The 15571-nt window shown below is 42.7% G+C and overlaps 1 protein-coding gene across 1 annotated transcript in view; it reads right to left on the bottom strand.

The window, feature by feature from the left end:
* Window positions 1-607: 607 nt before the first annotated feature.
* RNLS (renalase, FAD dependent amine oxidase) overlaps window positions 608-15571 on the bottom strand; it is a 250114-nt gene continuing 235150 nt past the window's right edge. The window contains exon 7 of the mRNA XM_046027156.1: window positions 608-1120. Coding sequence (XP_045883112.1) covers window positions 968-1120 — 153 coding nt within the window. The 3' untranslated portion in view covers window positions 608-967. The remainder of the gene's footprint in view (window positions 1121-15571) is intronic.

The raw sequence follows: 15571 nt of genomic DNA, 5'->3' as shown, positions 1-15571 counted from the left end.
ATCAACCCAGAAATCAAATGCAGTTCCCCGTTCCCTTAGCGACAGGTAGCTGGTATAGAAGGCAGGGATCAATTTCTGTCCAGCCAGCAAGTGACGGGAAGCAGGTGGGTCACTGAAGCATGTGTGATACGCTGAACCACTAAGTTGGCAAATATTGAACTATTTTAAGTGCATCTATTTTCCAGTTCAGTAAATTTTCTTGTTGTTTTAAATTCATTAAACTCGACCCATTCTAAATGCCACAGCACATCCCGGGGACCACAGGAAGGCAGTGGCACCCGCCAGCCAGCAGAGCAAGAAGTAAAGATCGATCTATATTCTCTCAGCTTCTATTTAATTTTTACCTTTCATGTTAGGGCTGAATTTTTTTTTAAGGTTAAAAACTATGACACGACTTGGAGAGTCAAGTTGCATCTGGTTATTATGTGAAAACGTGAAGAGGAGTTTCTTGGTCAGTGAATTGTCCTCCAAACCACAGTCCCAGAAACAATGACATCTATGACCTATGATTCAGGATCATTTAATAACCAGAGAGAGACAGAAATTACTCTCTGTTACCCACAGTTTGGGAAAATCTTGTGACCAACTTGAAGATTAAAAACGAGGATTGGATGATAATTATTCTTTATTTAGAATGGAAATTTTCAAAAGAACAAAGGTTTTGGAACATGAACTATTACTTTGATTGGACCTACTTCTTTAGGAGGGTCATTTGTTGTTCTTAACCACTGTTTTCCTCTAACAAGGGGGAGTCATGGCAATTCAGAAACACTGTGAAAGGTGCACGGTACAAGGAATTTTCATTCTAGCGTGGGTTGTAACTGTCAAAATCATAAAATCAATTTAATACTCCATATGAAAAATTTTCCAGTAATTTCTCTCAACAAAATAGAAACCAAAATGATCGATAACAGAAACTTGTGAAGACAAAAACCCGAAGCTCATGTAGAGGACAAAGATACCGGTACTAAATGTGGTTCTTTAAAGCTTCTAAAACACACCGGGCAGAAGTGACGCAGCCATCGAAGTTGGACTGGGTGAATGCATCCCCTCCACACACAAGGAAAGGTTTGAGATGAAGAGTCAACTGGCCATGGGAGTTGGCAGCAGCGTTTGTAACCTGAAGAGGTTAAAAACAACAACAACAACAACAACAGCACAAAAAGATTATGGTTGATGTTCTCTGCCCGCTCGTGCTGTGATGTCAGCAACCACCTGGGGAAATCACCATATCTCACAAACTGAGACCCCCTAAGCCCCTCCCCTCACCCAAGGATTCATGCTGACTTTCTCAAACATTGACATTTTCACTTAGTTGACTAACTTATCAGAAGTGTGTTGAACAGGAAAATTAGTAGGTCATGAGAGGCTCAATTAGTTGGAAGTACAGTGTTTTTTTTGTTTTTTTTTTAAGATTTTATTTATTTATTTGACAGAGAGAGATCACAAGTAGACAGAGAAGCAGGCAGAGAGAGAGAGAGGGAAGCAGGCTCCCTGCTGAGCAGAGAGCCCGACGCGGGACTCGATCCCAGGACCCCGAGACCATGACCCGAACCGAAGGCAGCAGCCCAACCCACTGATCCACAGTTTTTTTTTTTTTTAATAAGGGGGAAATGATATTCATGAAATCATTTACTAATGATAGAGTCCCTGCAACATGCCAGACAAGGGAAACCAAAAAGAGAGGACGGTGTCCTTAGGGAGTTTCCAGTTCAGCCCAGAGTTCAGGCATCGGACAGCATCTAAGGGTTAAGACAGGGTGAGTAAGAGGATGCATGGGAATGCCTGGGACATCTATCTATGGATAGAGAAGCCTTCAAAGGGGAGGGGATGGGTCACTTCACTTGAAGTGAATTATGCCCTCATTTTATTATGTTCAATTGCAATTTGATTTTTCCCCAGCTTTATTGAAGTAAAATTGACAAATAAAAATTGTATATATTTAATGTGTACAACTTGATGTTTTGATATACATATGTATACATTGTAAAATCATTCAGAATCAAGCTAATATATCCTTCAGCTCACATAGTTACCATTTATCCTTCCTTCCTTCCTCCCTTCTTTCTGGTGAATCACTTTAGGATCTATTATCTTAGTGAATTTCAGGTACACAGTACAGTATTGGTAACTAAGTCTTGTTGCTGCATATTAGATCCCCAGAACGGACTCACGCTGTGTAATGGGTGATTTGGACGAGCATCTCATTCCCCCCTCCCACCGGCTCCTGGCCTTCACTGTTCTACCCTCTGCTTCTATGAGTCTGACTAGTTTAGATTCTGCATAGAAGTGAGCTCATGAAGCATTCGTCTTTCCATAGCTAATAATCTTGAAATCGGCTGAAAAGACCTTTGAGTGGCTAAAACAGACAGCACAGAGTGTAGATACTGAAACATAGACTTCAGTGTTCTGTCAGAGCCTTTCAATTCCTACTTTGTTTTATTTTAATTTTGTAAAGATTTTATTTACTTATTTATCTGAGAGAAAGAGACTGAGAGAGCACTTGTGCAAGCAGGGGGAGGAGCAGAGGAGGGGGGAGAGGGACAAGCAGGCTCCATGCTCAGCATGGACCCTGATACAGGGCTCGACCTCATGACCCTGAGATCATGACCAGAGCTGAAATCAAGAGTTGATACTTAACTAACTCAGCCACATAGGTGCGTCTAAATTCCTACTTTGGATTATTTGATTTGCCAGTGAAACACTACGGGAAGAAGAAGACTGTTAGGTACTTAAACATATGGATGATTTCAGAGTGCGATAGCTGATAATCTGAAAAAAAGGGATGCCATATAAACATTCAAAAACCAGATAAGACTGGGAAGAAGTTTGGCAGTCTGGGGCCACTGAATAGAGGGGCAAATAATGTTCTGACTCCTATTAGGCCATGAGGGTGTTGGCTTTGTTTTCCTGCAATCGCCAGCGCTCCTGATGATGGCCCCAATATTCATGAACAAGTTCTAATACGCATAAAGTATTCCTTGTTAGCATTTCTTGAAAGTGTGCCACATGCCAACGCTTTACACTTTTGCCCATTTAATAAACACAGCCTCGCTGTCAGTTACTACTGTTCCCATTTTATAGAGGAGAAGAGACTCAGAGATTTTCGCCTGCCTGAGGACAGAGATAGATGAGGTGAAGAAACAGAGATTCGAACAGAGCAAGTGGACTCCAGAACTCACCCTTGCGACACGTTCAGAAACATTTCCGTGAAGACTTGATTTAAATAAAACAAACAAAAATGTTTGATAGTCACTATAGTTTTACGCATCTGGAAAATTCATATAAACAGGGTAACTCATTCATACACCTATACATGTATGCACATAAGTATCATACAAAGTAATGCACGTGCACATATGTGTATAATTTTTAAAACAAAGCAAAAATGTTTGATGGTCTCTTAGCTTAATGCATCTAGAAAATCACATAAATGGGATAACTCATTCACAGTATTCCTATATACGTACATATGTGTTTGTCTATATATAATTTACACACACACACACACATAAATCTCCATTTGTGGTTAAGCTTTGATACATTCCAGTTGACGTCCCTGTACAGATAACCAGCACTACTGCACATTAACCAGTATTAAGCGGGAGGGAGCCAAGGGAGAAAGCCCTGCCCAGGCTGAGCGCACAGCGTATCAGTGCCGCGGATTCCATTCCACCAGCGGTAAATGTCAGATGCCAGGTCACGTGGCTGGAAGACCCGGCTGCTGATTGGCCAGCCTGCAGTTTGGGGAGGAAATCAATCTCACTGCATTCAGGTAGAATCGCCCCTTCTGCAACGACCCAAGGAGGAAACATTGAAACGCAAAGTGTGTGTTGGCAAGCTGCTTCCCCTGAGGGAAGGAGAGAGCGACGCAGCGCGGGGAGCCCACGAGGGCCAAAGCCATAGTCTCTCGCAGCAACGCAGCCTCTGGCTCTGCCTCCCGCCGCAGTGAGGGACCAGACCGCAACGACTGTGTGGGGAGAGCCGTCAGAGCTGAGCCCCCTTGGGAAATCCAGATGGCCTCGGCCCCCATGACCAAGGCTGGTCAGAAAAACCTCTCGCCACCGACACTGATACTCTGGGGTCGCTAAGGCAATGTTTCTCTCCGCTTAGGTGATGAGCGGACCGGACATATACATCGAAGCAGAAAAAGCGATTTTATTTCCAGGCTGTTTCATCCCACCTCAATGTGTTTTGTGTCTTCTCCCCACCTGCAGGATGAAAACTCCTCCCTCCACACGGACGACCTCCATGACCAAGTCTTACACAAGCCTGCTGTCCCGTCCTTCTGCTCACCTTCGCCACATATCCTGTCTACGTTCACACTGAGCTGCTTCACACACACCCTTCTTTGTCCTGTTTCTGTGACTTTGCACCAGCCGTCCTGCGGGGTGATGTTGTACCACTCCCCCTCTTTGCTGCTGAGGAAATGGTTCGCCCTTCTAGAAGAGCCCCAAAGTCACCTGTGCTGAGGTCTTCTTGCTCTGCTGGGTTAAGAGCCTTTACAACGTGTTATTTTATGACGTTACTTGTTATTTTGCACTGTCTTTATGTCCAGATTTGTCTCCCTTCCTAGACTACGTGCTTCAAAGAGCAGGGGCTGGGCTGCACCAATCCTTGTGTCCAAGGCTGGGGAGGGCGCCCAGCCTCTATGACATGTGCAGTGGATGTTTATGGAGTTAAAAAAGAAAAGACAGTATTGTACACACCATTGATCAAATGAAAGTCTTCACAGGGAACCGTCTACATGGAAAGTGTTGTCTAGAGGCTCCCACTAAGGGGGCAGAAGCTCAAATGGAAGAGAGACTGTAATTCGAATGCTCTCAATAGTGACGCATACAGGGCGGTCCTCTCATCTCGGACTGTGAACTGTTTCACGTGAACATCTCGTGTGCCATGTATGATGTGGAACCACACAAAGCCGCTGATTCTCTAGGTCAGCAACGTTAAATATTGTCTGTCTCCATATGGTTTAACCTAACGATTTCTTCGTATTGTGATTATTAGCAGTAAAAACACACCCAAGAAATCCCTTCGGTGTAAGAATGAAATTAAAGATGACAAGAGAGAGGAGCAGACCAGAAGGCTAACAGCGACTTAAAAGTGGGGATTATCAACGAAGTGAAGGTGATAATTAGCAAGAAATAATCCAGTGACACACTTGGCGATGTGCATTCTTCTTTCCATACCTAAGCTGACAGCTCAGACTGTCAGGCATCTACCCAAACAGAACAATCTTGCTGTGTGGCCTCAAACATGGCTCTACTTTGGGTTGATCCATTCTAGTTGGCTGTCCACAGCCCATGACTGGGTTCCTCAAAACCAGCCTTTCTGAAATACGACACTAAGTGACATCCACGTGGTGTGGCAAGAACAGAGGTCTCACCCATTCTAGTCCTAGATGCGCAACCAACCCAGTTAAGAAGATATGGACAATATTTCAACAATTAGCCCCTTGCTACTGCATTTCCTCACTTGTCACGGATGTAAATTATGCCGCATTTCACTGGATCTAAGGCACAGTCAACCGGAAGAGGCACCAATATTTTGGGCGCCGATGAGGAAGAAAAATGGCGGCAGCGTGACGCAAAGCTTTATATTTACTAGAATAGTTCCCTTGTACTTATCTACAAGTAGTTCTTCTGCAAAACTAGAAAGGACATACAAGAGGAATATGGTTAAGCCTTTCCAAAACAGTCTTCACACATAGAGCATGACTTCTCCACTCGAACTCAGACTTGTCCACATCCATGCTCTTCCCCACGTCACAGTCTGTCCTCTGTGCCTCCTAGAGCATTTCTTACATGAGTGCTCCCCTGAATTGTACTTTCTGGCTTTTTCTCTGAGCCACTGATAACCGTCTTGCAAGTTCTGGTCATGTACTTTCTCTGTGGTGGGAAGGAAAAGTTTCCAGACAGCGACCAGGACTCATACCCTTTTCTCGAATGGTCCTCAAATAATTTGTTAATTAAAATATCAAGGGGTTGCCTTGGCGGTCCCACTGTTAAACCACCCCAAACAGTCAAGTTCACATGTGTGAAAACAACCTCCTGCTGGTGTCCTGGTGTATACCGACACCATGGCGTCTCACAAGCAATGAAAAATGGAAACATAAAATGGGGTAAGGTGTCAAGTGATGGGCATTAAGGAGGGCACTTAATGGAATGAGCCCTGGGTGTTGTATGCAACTGATGAATCACTAAATTCTACCCCTGAAACTAATTTTTTAAAAAATGGGGGAATGGGAGAAGCATGCAAGTACTTAACCTGAGTAAATGCATTACAAGTCCAAAGGTAATGAGCGGCAGGATCCTTGAAGCAGGGCCTTTTCTGCTCACAGAGTCCCAGGGTCCCAATGCGACTGTCTTCAGCGCTTCTAGTTGAAACCCTCCACATTCTCAGTTTACCCGAAGGACCAGCCTCAGGGGAACCGACAGAGACAGACTGGCTATCTGAGGATCGATGTGTTCCTTTTCAAAGTATAAACGTACGGATTCCAGGACCCCGTGGGGTTGCCTTCCTAGTCCATTCATCTCCTCACTTTCTGCAATCGCGGTGACCCCTGTGGCTCGTGTCCTGACAGGCGTCACTGATCGATGGTGGCAGTCTTACCCACCGAGCCCAGACGTGGCCGCAGCATCCTTCTTACCCAATGACTTCAGGCAGATCAGCTGGGGTTGGCACTTGAGAGGGATCCTATAAAGCCATCCTGGCTTCAAAGCCTACAGAGCAACCACGTAATCACAAATAAGCGAATTAAATGTTCTTCACTGTTTGTTTTTTTCTCTTTTCTCATGAAGCCAGGATAGTCTGAAGCATTGCCTTTGTCCAGACCAGACATGTTTCAGAGCCAAGAATTAGGAGCCCATCAGGAGCGATTTCCTCTAGATGATGCCGGACGCCTGCTTCTTGTTTCTTCTAAGAACCTTCTAATAACCACCCCCAGCCCTGAATTCCTAAAGTCCTTCCACATCCCTGTCCCTCTGTGGGTCACACTGGGGCTTTGACTGCCGTGTGAAAATAAGACAGGTGCTTTGGTTCCTCCCACAGGACTGCAAAACTGCGCATCGTAACTATCAGGGCTCGTGGGAAAAGTAGGGTTGGAGCAGACGGTTCGAAACCTACCGACCTCAGACTGGAGCGCTAACAGTGCGCATCACAGTGAAGTGACCAGCACAGGGGACGTTCTCCCAGCCTCTGCATCTAGGGACATCTCTGTACCCTGAAGTCTGGGGCTCACGCTTCCTCCTCCAAGATATAGGTCCTGGGTGGCAGTTGCTCCTAAAAAACTTTTTTTTTTTTTTTTAAGATTTTATTTTGAGAGGGAGAGAGAGAGAGAGAGAAGGGAGAGGTAGATACAGGTTTCCTGCTGAGCAGGGAGCCTGATGCAGGGCTCGATCCCAGGACCCTGAGATCACGACCTGAGCCGAAGGCAGCCACCCAACCGACTAAGCCACCCAGGCACCCCGGAAAGACACCATTTTGATCTAATTTTAAATTATTTAAAATATCCAGTATGTAGCCTTCTTCCTTGTTTCACTGAGGGGGAAGGTCTTTATGATCTTCAGTGGCAGCAACAGGTTTGCTGAAGCCCTTACAATGGTGGAAAACCCAGCAGTTATTAAGGCCACTGTGACAAGCACAGTTTGCCCTAGAGGAAGGCACCTCTGGAGGTTTCAGGCGTTTTTCTCCAGACCTCCCTATTTGCTAAGGCTTCCTCTCTGCTTGTGAGGAAATTCACCCGGATCGCTTGAAAACATAAACATGTCCAATACTATTCCCCAGGACACTGATTTCCTAGTTTTCAACTGCATTTGAAATAATTCATATTAAAATAAAAAAACCAAAACACCAAGGTGCTATAAAAGATTGAGTAATTTTTTGGCTTTCTTACGTTGCCTTACATTCCTGAGGGTCACGTTAATTGGACTTGGGTACGTCTGCGTCTGCACAAATGGAGATGTCTGAGCCCTCCCTTGTGCTTCTGATAATCACACTGAATGTTTTAAAGTGATTTCTAACAATTCCAGGGTTGGAGAAATAGCTCTTGCCTCCCATGGTTCCTGGTGTGCAGGGAGGGTTTACTGACTCCTAGTCGCACACTGAGGACTGGGGCAAACCCTGAGTAACTGCCCTTCAGAGGTAGGGCCCACACTGGCAGTATGCACTAGGCGGAGGACCGAGACGGCACGGGCTCGATTTTCCTCACTTCCTCGACTCTGCAGCCAGGACGAACTTGAACCCATGCCATGGAACGTAAACAGCAGAAATTGAATATTTGGTTAACACATTCTTTTATGGCCCTGGTGCAAAGCTCAAAGGTAGTGGTTCCCACAAGTCAGTCTATGGCAAGAAGAGAAAAAATAAGAATTATGAGCTTTTTCATGGAGCGAAATGTATTCCATTTATAAATTGGTTATGAGGTTATATCTTTACTATTTCTTTCTTCTTCTTCTTCTTTTTTTTTTTTTTTTTTTTTTGGTTATTCTTTCCATTACATTCCTGTGGCTGTGGGTTTTTTTGTGTTTTTTTTGTTTGTTTGTTTGTTTGTTTTTTGCTTTTTAAAGTCTTTTTTTTTTTTTTTTTTTTGCTTTTTAAAGTCTTAATGGAAGAATGCAAAGATAGCAATATTATACTGGTTCCCAAAACCTTCAGAGGGATGAAATAAAAACGCTTGGAACCACGGCTGTGGGGTGAGGCACTTGATGTGCTCAGAGAACAGAGCTACTCAGCTTGAGGAATGTTTTCCATAAAGGGGGTGAGGGCCTGGGGGAGCCGAGGTCAGCTTGGAGAAACCACCAGTAATCTCAGGTAACACCGCATAACCTTGGTCTGGACTCGGTGAGTGGATGAGTAACTTTTAAAAATGGAATAAAATCTTGTATACTACTCATTTCCCAGAAACTTGTGCAATCCTCGTCTATCCACATATTCATCTAGCTAGGACTGGAATCTGGGATAACTCATCCTTCATCCGTTCACCTGTGACTAAGTACTCAGGTAGTAAACTTAAGGCTTTAGAGAAAAATTGGGGTTGGGGGAAAAGGCTTCATCAAATGCAGAATAAATACCAACCTTCACACTGTATGAGGCTGGAGAGAAAATGTGGCCTGTGTTGATTCTGTGTATACATTTCCCCATTCCTACCATGTTCCCAAGGCCCTGGGTTGAAGCATGTATCATATGCCTGTTTACAAAAACAGGCAGAAAGGTAAACAAACGAAGGAGAGACTACGACTTGTGCGTATGTTAGTGGAAATGTCTGTTTACATCTTTATAGACAGGGATCAAGCCCAGGCACTCTGAAAGGATGAGACCTCACTCATGGGTCAGTGGTGAAAAATATTATCAACCCTTCAGCAGTTTTTTCCCTAAGAAAAAATTCTATGGGTCAAATGCAAAATGTAATGTTTCTCTCTCTTTTATTTCTTTAAAAGTCCCTTTGGGCACTAATGAAAATGCCGTAAAATGTTGCTGCTTCCTCCACACTTAACTCACCAAACTGCAATTTGAATAAGAAATACTTATTATTTAAAGGCCTTGGAAGTCCTCAGAAACAGTGAGCGGTGAGAGTTGTTTTGTTGAGGATTTTTTTTTTTTTTTCATTTTCATCTTCCCTGCATCTCCTTCTCCATGTTACGTGGCTGGTGTCGAATGAATATTTGCTGAAAGGATGTGTGCACGTGGGTCCACTGAAAACTAATTCAAACTTTTCAAAGTTTTAAATTCTGTGTTCAAATGGCCTTTAAACGTGGCGGTACATTTTTTCCCCCTCTGTGATAATAATTTTCTTTAGTTTTTAGTTTCTTTAATTTTCTTTAGACACAGTCCACGATGCTTCCAGTTCTTGTCAAAGTGGCAGTGAGCCCGCACAGACATAAAGTCTAAATATTCCTTTAAATACTTTCCTTTCCTGGGACCCGGAGAATGCATTCTAGAAAGCTCTAGGTGTCAGGGAGGAAAGAAACCAAGTCTTCCGGCTGACTTAGCCAAGTTCTGTCTGTATATTTTAAAAATGTCCTCATGGAACAGTCAACTCTCTGTGCTCAGATGTTGTGGCACAGCCAAGGTCCTACACACGTGGAATATACCTGCATGATTAAGACACGTGATGATACGGGTTATTTCTGAACCATACGTTGTGTATTACTGAAAAGAAACGACACTGAGAACTGGGATAATAATGATAAATGGGAGGGCTGATGATTCCACTTAGTCTGTTTTTAGGTATATTTTCTTAAAAAAAAAAAAATCACACTTCAGGGCGCCTGGGTGGCTCAGTGGGTTAAGCCTCTGCCATCGGCTCAGGTCATGATCCTAGGGTCCTGGGATCGAGCCCCACATTGGGCTCTCTGCTCAGTGGAGAGCCTGCTTTTCCCTCTCTCTCTGTCTGTCTCTCTGCCTACTTGTGATCTCTCTCTCTGTCAAATAAATAAATAAAATCTTAAAAAAAAAAAATCTCACTTTTTGTGGTCCCTGGTGTTGGAGGCTTTCCGTCTGTATCAGTCTATGCCTCAGTCCTTCGTGTTCATCAGGAGCATATCAACAACTGTGTGCTTTCCTGCGGAGACCGGTGCATTGCTAATGGGTTTTTAGGCGTTAGGTTCATCATGTCCTCCTGCCTCTGTCCAATGCGTCTCTCCGGTGTTCAGTGATACTTAATGGTGGTTTCATGAACCCATTGCTTTGTTGTGCTTCAGGGAAAGGTCTGCTCGTGCGGCGGGCTCCTGGCTGCAGGGCTCTGAGTCTGGGACTGTGCAATGCCGCTGTAAAATTACTATTGGTTGGAATACCCTAGGTGTGAAGAAAGTGATGTGGTTTGGTCAATTCTCAGTGGAGCTTTTCTCTTTATTGGTATTTGTCTATTCTATTTTAATAAACCAAGGGGTAGATGCAGGGAGACGGAGCCGCAAATCAATTATATGAGCCATGTAGCAGCTTTAGTGGGGCTTGAATGGCAAGGACGTACTTTGCCGAAATTGTATATTCAATTCCTGAGGTCTACATTGAATCTGTTCAGATCTATTCTACTCCTCAGAGTCCTGAAAACACTGGAGTCGTCTATTTGGATGAGGAGTTGTTCATAAGCACACAATCAAGAATGAGATACTGTTTTCTCTAGTGCTCTTGCAGTAATAACAGACAAAACAATGGTTGTATTACCGTCCCCTTTACAGTTTTTAATTTAATAGGAGACTGTCCTGCCCTTCAGCCAGGTTTAGTATATTGATGCACTAACTCTTCAAATATGTGCAGTCAGCGAGCCTGTGGAGGGTGCTGGGAGCGGGGGAGGCACCATTTTTTAAGCAAAAGGTGATCTATCTAAAGACTGGGATCCTTTTCTTTTCATCTAAATATAAATGTTGTGCCACAGTCTCTCAAAGGATCCAGTTACTCGGGATCCTAGGATACAGAGGACCAAAACCACTTTTGATCTGTGGGTCTAGCCATGATGCTAAAATCATCCATCCTACTCAAGTGGGTGTAATCACGACTTCTCCCCCATTTAACAGCAGCCCAGTTCCCCACCGTTCAATTCCTTCTTCGTCCCTCCCCCGACTCTGGTTCCCTTCCTTTTCTTGATGACCCAGAAGCATGGCCATTATTTCTTTCTGGTCCTCATTTGTGCTGAATGAACCTACGGGCTATCTGTTTGTGCTGTGAGATTTGGTGGAAAGACTGCCGCCATTTTGATCTTCAGCTCCAGAAACAGCTTCCCTTCCACTTCCACTGCCGTGAAATTAAAAGAGTCAATGCTTGTGCTCCTCAGAGAAATGATAATGGAAGACAAAAAAATGAGTGGTTTGAAAAGTCAGCTTAATTGAGGTATACATTATATATGGTGAAATTCACCCTTTATGTGTCCTGTTCCATAAATTTTAACAATGTACACAGTCATGTCAACTACCACAATGATATAGAGAACATTTCTGTTTCCCCCTCAAAATTTCTCTTCAGCCCTTTTGTCGTTCATCTCTTTCTCCTAGTCACGGCCCCTGGTGTCCATTGATGGATTTTCTGTCCCTACAGTTTTGCCTGTTTCGGGAAGCTATACAGGTAGAATGATACGATAGTTAGCCTTTGTGTATGGCTCCTTTCATTTGGATAAAGCTTCTGAGATTCACTCACGTATTGCAAATAATAGCAGGATGTTTCATTTTATTACAAACTAGCTTTTCACGTATGGAGTTAAAACCTTTTGCCCACATACCAGGCGATGAATATTTGGGCTATTTCCAGGTTTGGGGCAATTCTTGATAAAGTTGCTATGAACATTTGCAAATAAGTTTTTATATGGATGTATGCCTTGATTTCTCTCCTCTAAATCCCTAAGAGTGGGGTCCTCGGGTCAGATGGCAAGTGTGTATTTAATTTCATAGGAAACTGTGAAGGTGTTTTCCAAAGGGGCTGGTGCCATTTTGCATTCCCAGTGAGAGGTGAGGATTCCATTTACATCCTCACCAGCACTTGGTACCTTCAGAGTTTGGGATCTGAGCCATTCCAGATAGGATCTCATTTCAGTTTTACTTTACATTTCCTTAATGACCAATGATGGTCAGCATTTTTGTGTGTGCTTACTTGCCACCTAATCTCTTTGTGTGTGTGTGTGGTAAAATACACAAGACATTAGTAGTAGCCACTGGCAAACTCTTATCAGGTTTCTGTCTCTATGGATTGGCCTATCCAAGCAATTTCATGTAAGTGGAATCATTCATCATGTAGCCTTTGTATCTGATGTCTTTCACTCAGGACAATGTTTTCTTTCTTTCTTTTTTTTTTTTTTTAATGTATTTATTTGACAAAGAGAGAGATCAGTAGGCAGAAAGGCAGGCAGAGAGAGAGAAGGGGGAAGCAAGCTCCCTGCTGAGCAGAGAGCCCAGTGGGGGGCTCGATCGCAGGACCCTGAGATCGTGACCGGAGCCGAAGGCAGAAGCTTAACCAGCTGAGCCACCCAGGTGCCCCTAGGACGCTGTCTTCAAGGTTTATCCACATTGTAGCATTTATCAATACATCATTGCCTTTTTTTTTTTTGTCCTTTAAATGTTTAATATGTGTATTTCTATATAATTTCCCCTGGGTCCTCTGATTAGAAATATGTTGAAGACATATTTCCCACCTAATGATTAATTTTTTTAAAAGATTTATTTATTTATTTTAGAGAGTGAGAGAGCAGGAGGAGGGTCAGACCCAATGGGGGGTTCAATCCCAGGACCCCGAGATCATCACCTGAGTTGAAACCAAGAGTCAACACTTAGCTGACTACCCAGGTGCCACCTTAATGACCTAATTTTTTTTAATTTTCAACTTTTTATTAACATATAATGTATTATTAGCCACAGGGGTACAAGTCTGTGAATCGCCAGGTTTACACACTTCATAGCACATACCTTCCTCAATGTCCATAACTCCACCCCCCTCTCCCTACCCCCCTACCCCCAGCAACCCTCAGTTTGTTTTGTGAGATTAAGAGTCTCTTATGGTTTGTCTCCCTCCTGATCCCATTTTGTTTCATTTATTCTTTTCCTACCCCCAAACCTCCTACGTTGCATCTCCACTTCCTCCTATCAGGGAGATCATATGATAATTATTTTTCTCTGACTGACTTATTTCAGTAAGCATAATACCCTCTAGTTCCATCCACATCATTGCAAATGGCAAGATTTCATTTCTTTTGATGGCTGCATAGTATTCCATTGTGTATATATATATATATATATATATATATATATATATATATATATATACCACCTCTTCTTTATCCATTCATCCGTTGATGGACATCTAGGTTCTTTCCATAGTTTGGATATTGTGGACATTGCTGCTATAAACATTTGGGTGCACATGCTCCTTCGGATCACTACATTTGTATCTTTAGGATAAATACCCAGTAGTGCAATTGCTGGGTCGTAGGGTAGCTCTATTTTCAACTTTCTGAGGAACCTCCATGCTGTTTTCCAGAGTGGTTGCACCAGCTTGTGTTCCCACCAACAGGGTAGGAGTGTTCCCCTTTCTCCTCATCCTCGCCAGTATCTGAATGACTGATTTTTAAATTGAGGTATAATTCATTATTTTTTATGCTTCAATGATAATCCATCTTATGGCTATACCATATTTTGTTTATCCATTCATGTCCATGATGGACATTTGGCCAATCTCCACCTTTAGTTATTGTGAATAGGGCTCCTATGAACCTTTGTGGACACAGTTTTGTTTGAACATTTTCAACTCTTTTGGTTATATAGGAGGGGGATATTTTGGTTATCTTGCAATTCTCTGTATAACTTATTGAGGAACTGCCAAACTGTTTTCCACAACGTCCAAACCATTTTATATGCCCACCAGCAAGGTAGGAACATCCTAATTTCTCCACATCCTTACCAGCATTTGTTCTTTTCCTTTTCTTTCTTTCTTTCTTCTTTTTTTTAATTGCATTCATCTTAGTGGTTATAAGATGGTCTCTCATTGTGGTTTTCATCTGCATTTCCCTAACGACTAAGGACACTGGGCATCTTTTCCTATGTTTCTTGACCATTCGTATCTCTTCTTTGGAGAAATGTCTATTCAAGTCCTTGACCCGTTTTAAAATTAGATTGTTCGATATTTTGCTGTTGAGTTGTAAGAGTTCTTTATGTATTCTGGATTGTAGACTCTTATTAGATAAGTGATTCACAAATATCTTCTCCTATCCTATGGGCTGTCTTTTTACTTTCTTGATAATCCTTTGATGTATCCAAGTTGTGAATTTTGATGAAGTCCTAATTACTTATTTTTTCTCTTGTTGTTTATGCTTTCGGTGTAATATCTAAGAAACCACTGTGAAATACAAGGTTGTGAAGATTCTCCCTTGTGTTTTCTTCTAAGATTTTATGATTTTAGCTTGCAGAGTTAGGTTCTTAATCCATTTGGGGTAAATTTTTACGTGGGGTGTGACTTAAGGTTTCAACTTCATTCTTTTGTGTGTGGATGTCCAGTTGTCCCAGCACTATGTGCTGAAGACTCTTGTTTCCCACTGAATGTTTTTGGGAACCTTATCAGAAATCAATTGGCAATAAGTGTGGGTTTATCTTGGTTCTAGTCCATTAATCTGTATGTCTATTCTTATGCCATTACCACATTATTTGGAGTAGGGTAGCTTTGTAGTACGTTTGAAAATCAGAAAGTGTGAGTCCTCCAGCTTTGTTCTTTTTTTGAGATTGTTTTGGCTATTTGGGGTCCCTTGCCACTCTGTACAAATTTCAGCATTTCTGCAAAGGCCATTGGGAATTTAATAGTGATTACAATAAGTCTGTCACTTTGGGTGATATTGCCATTTTAAAATTAAGTCTCCCAGGGGACAAGGCTGGCTCAGTTAGTAGAGCACAGGACTCTTGATTTCAGGGTCATGAGTTCAAGCCCCACATTGGGCACAGAGTTTACTTAAAGAACAATAATTAAGTCTCCCAATCTATGAGCACATTTTCCTGTATTTAAGTCTTCTTTAATTTCTTTCAGCAATGTTTTATAGTTTTCATTGTAGATCTCTTACATCTCCATGGTTAAATTCATACCTCTCCTCTAGTACATTGCTCTT

Source organism: Meles meles, chromosome 13 (genome assembly GCF_922984935.1).
Source record: "Meles meles chromosome 13, mMelMel3.1 paternal haplotype, whole genome shotgun sequence".
NCBI classification, from domain to species: Eukaryota; Metazoa; Chordata; class Mammalia; order Carnivora; family Mustelidae; genus Meles; species Meles meles.
Note: the sequence above shows the minus strand (reverse complement) of the source record. Positions and strands in the feature narration are given on the sequence as shown.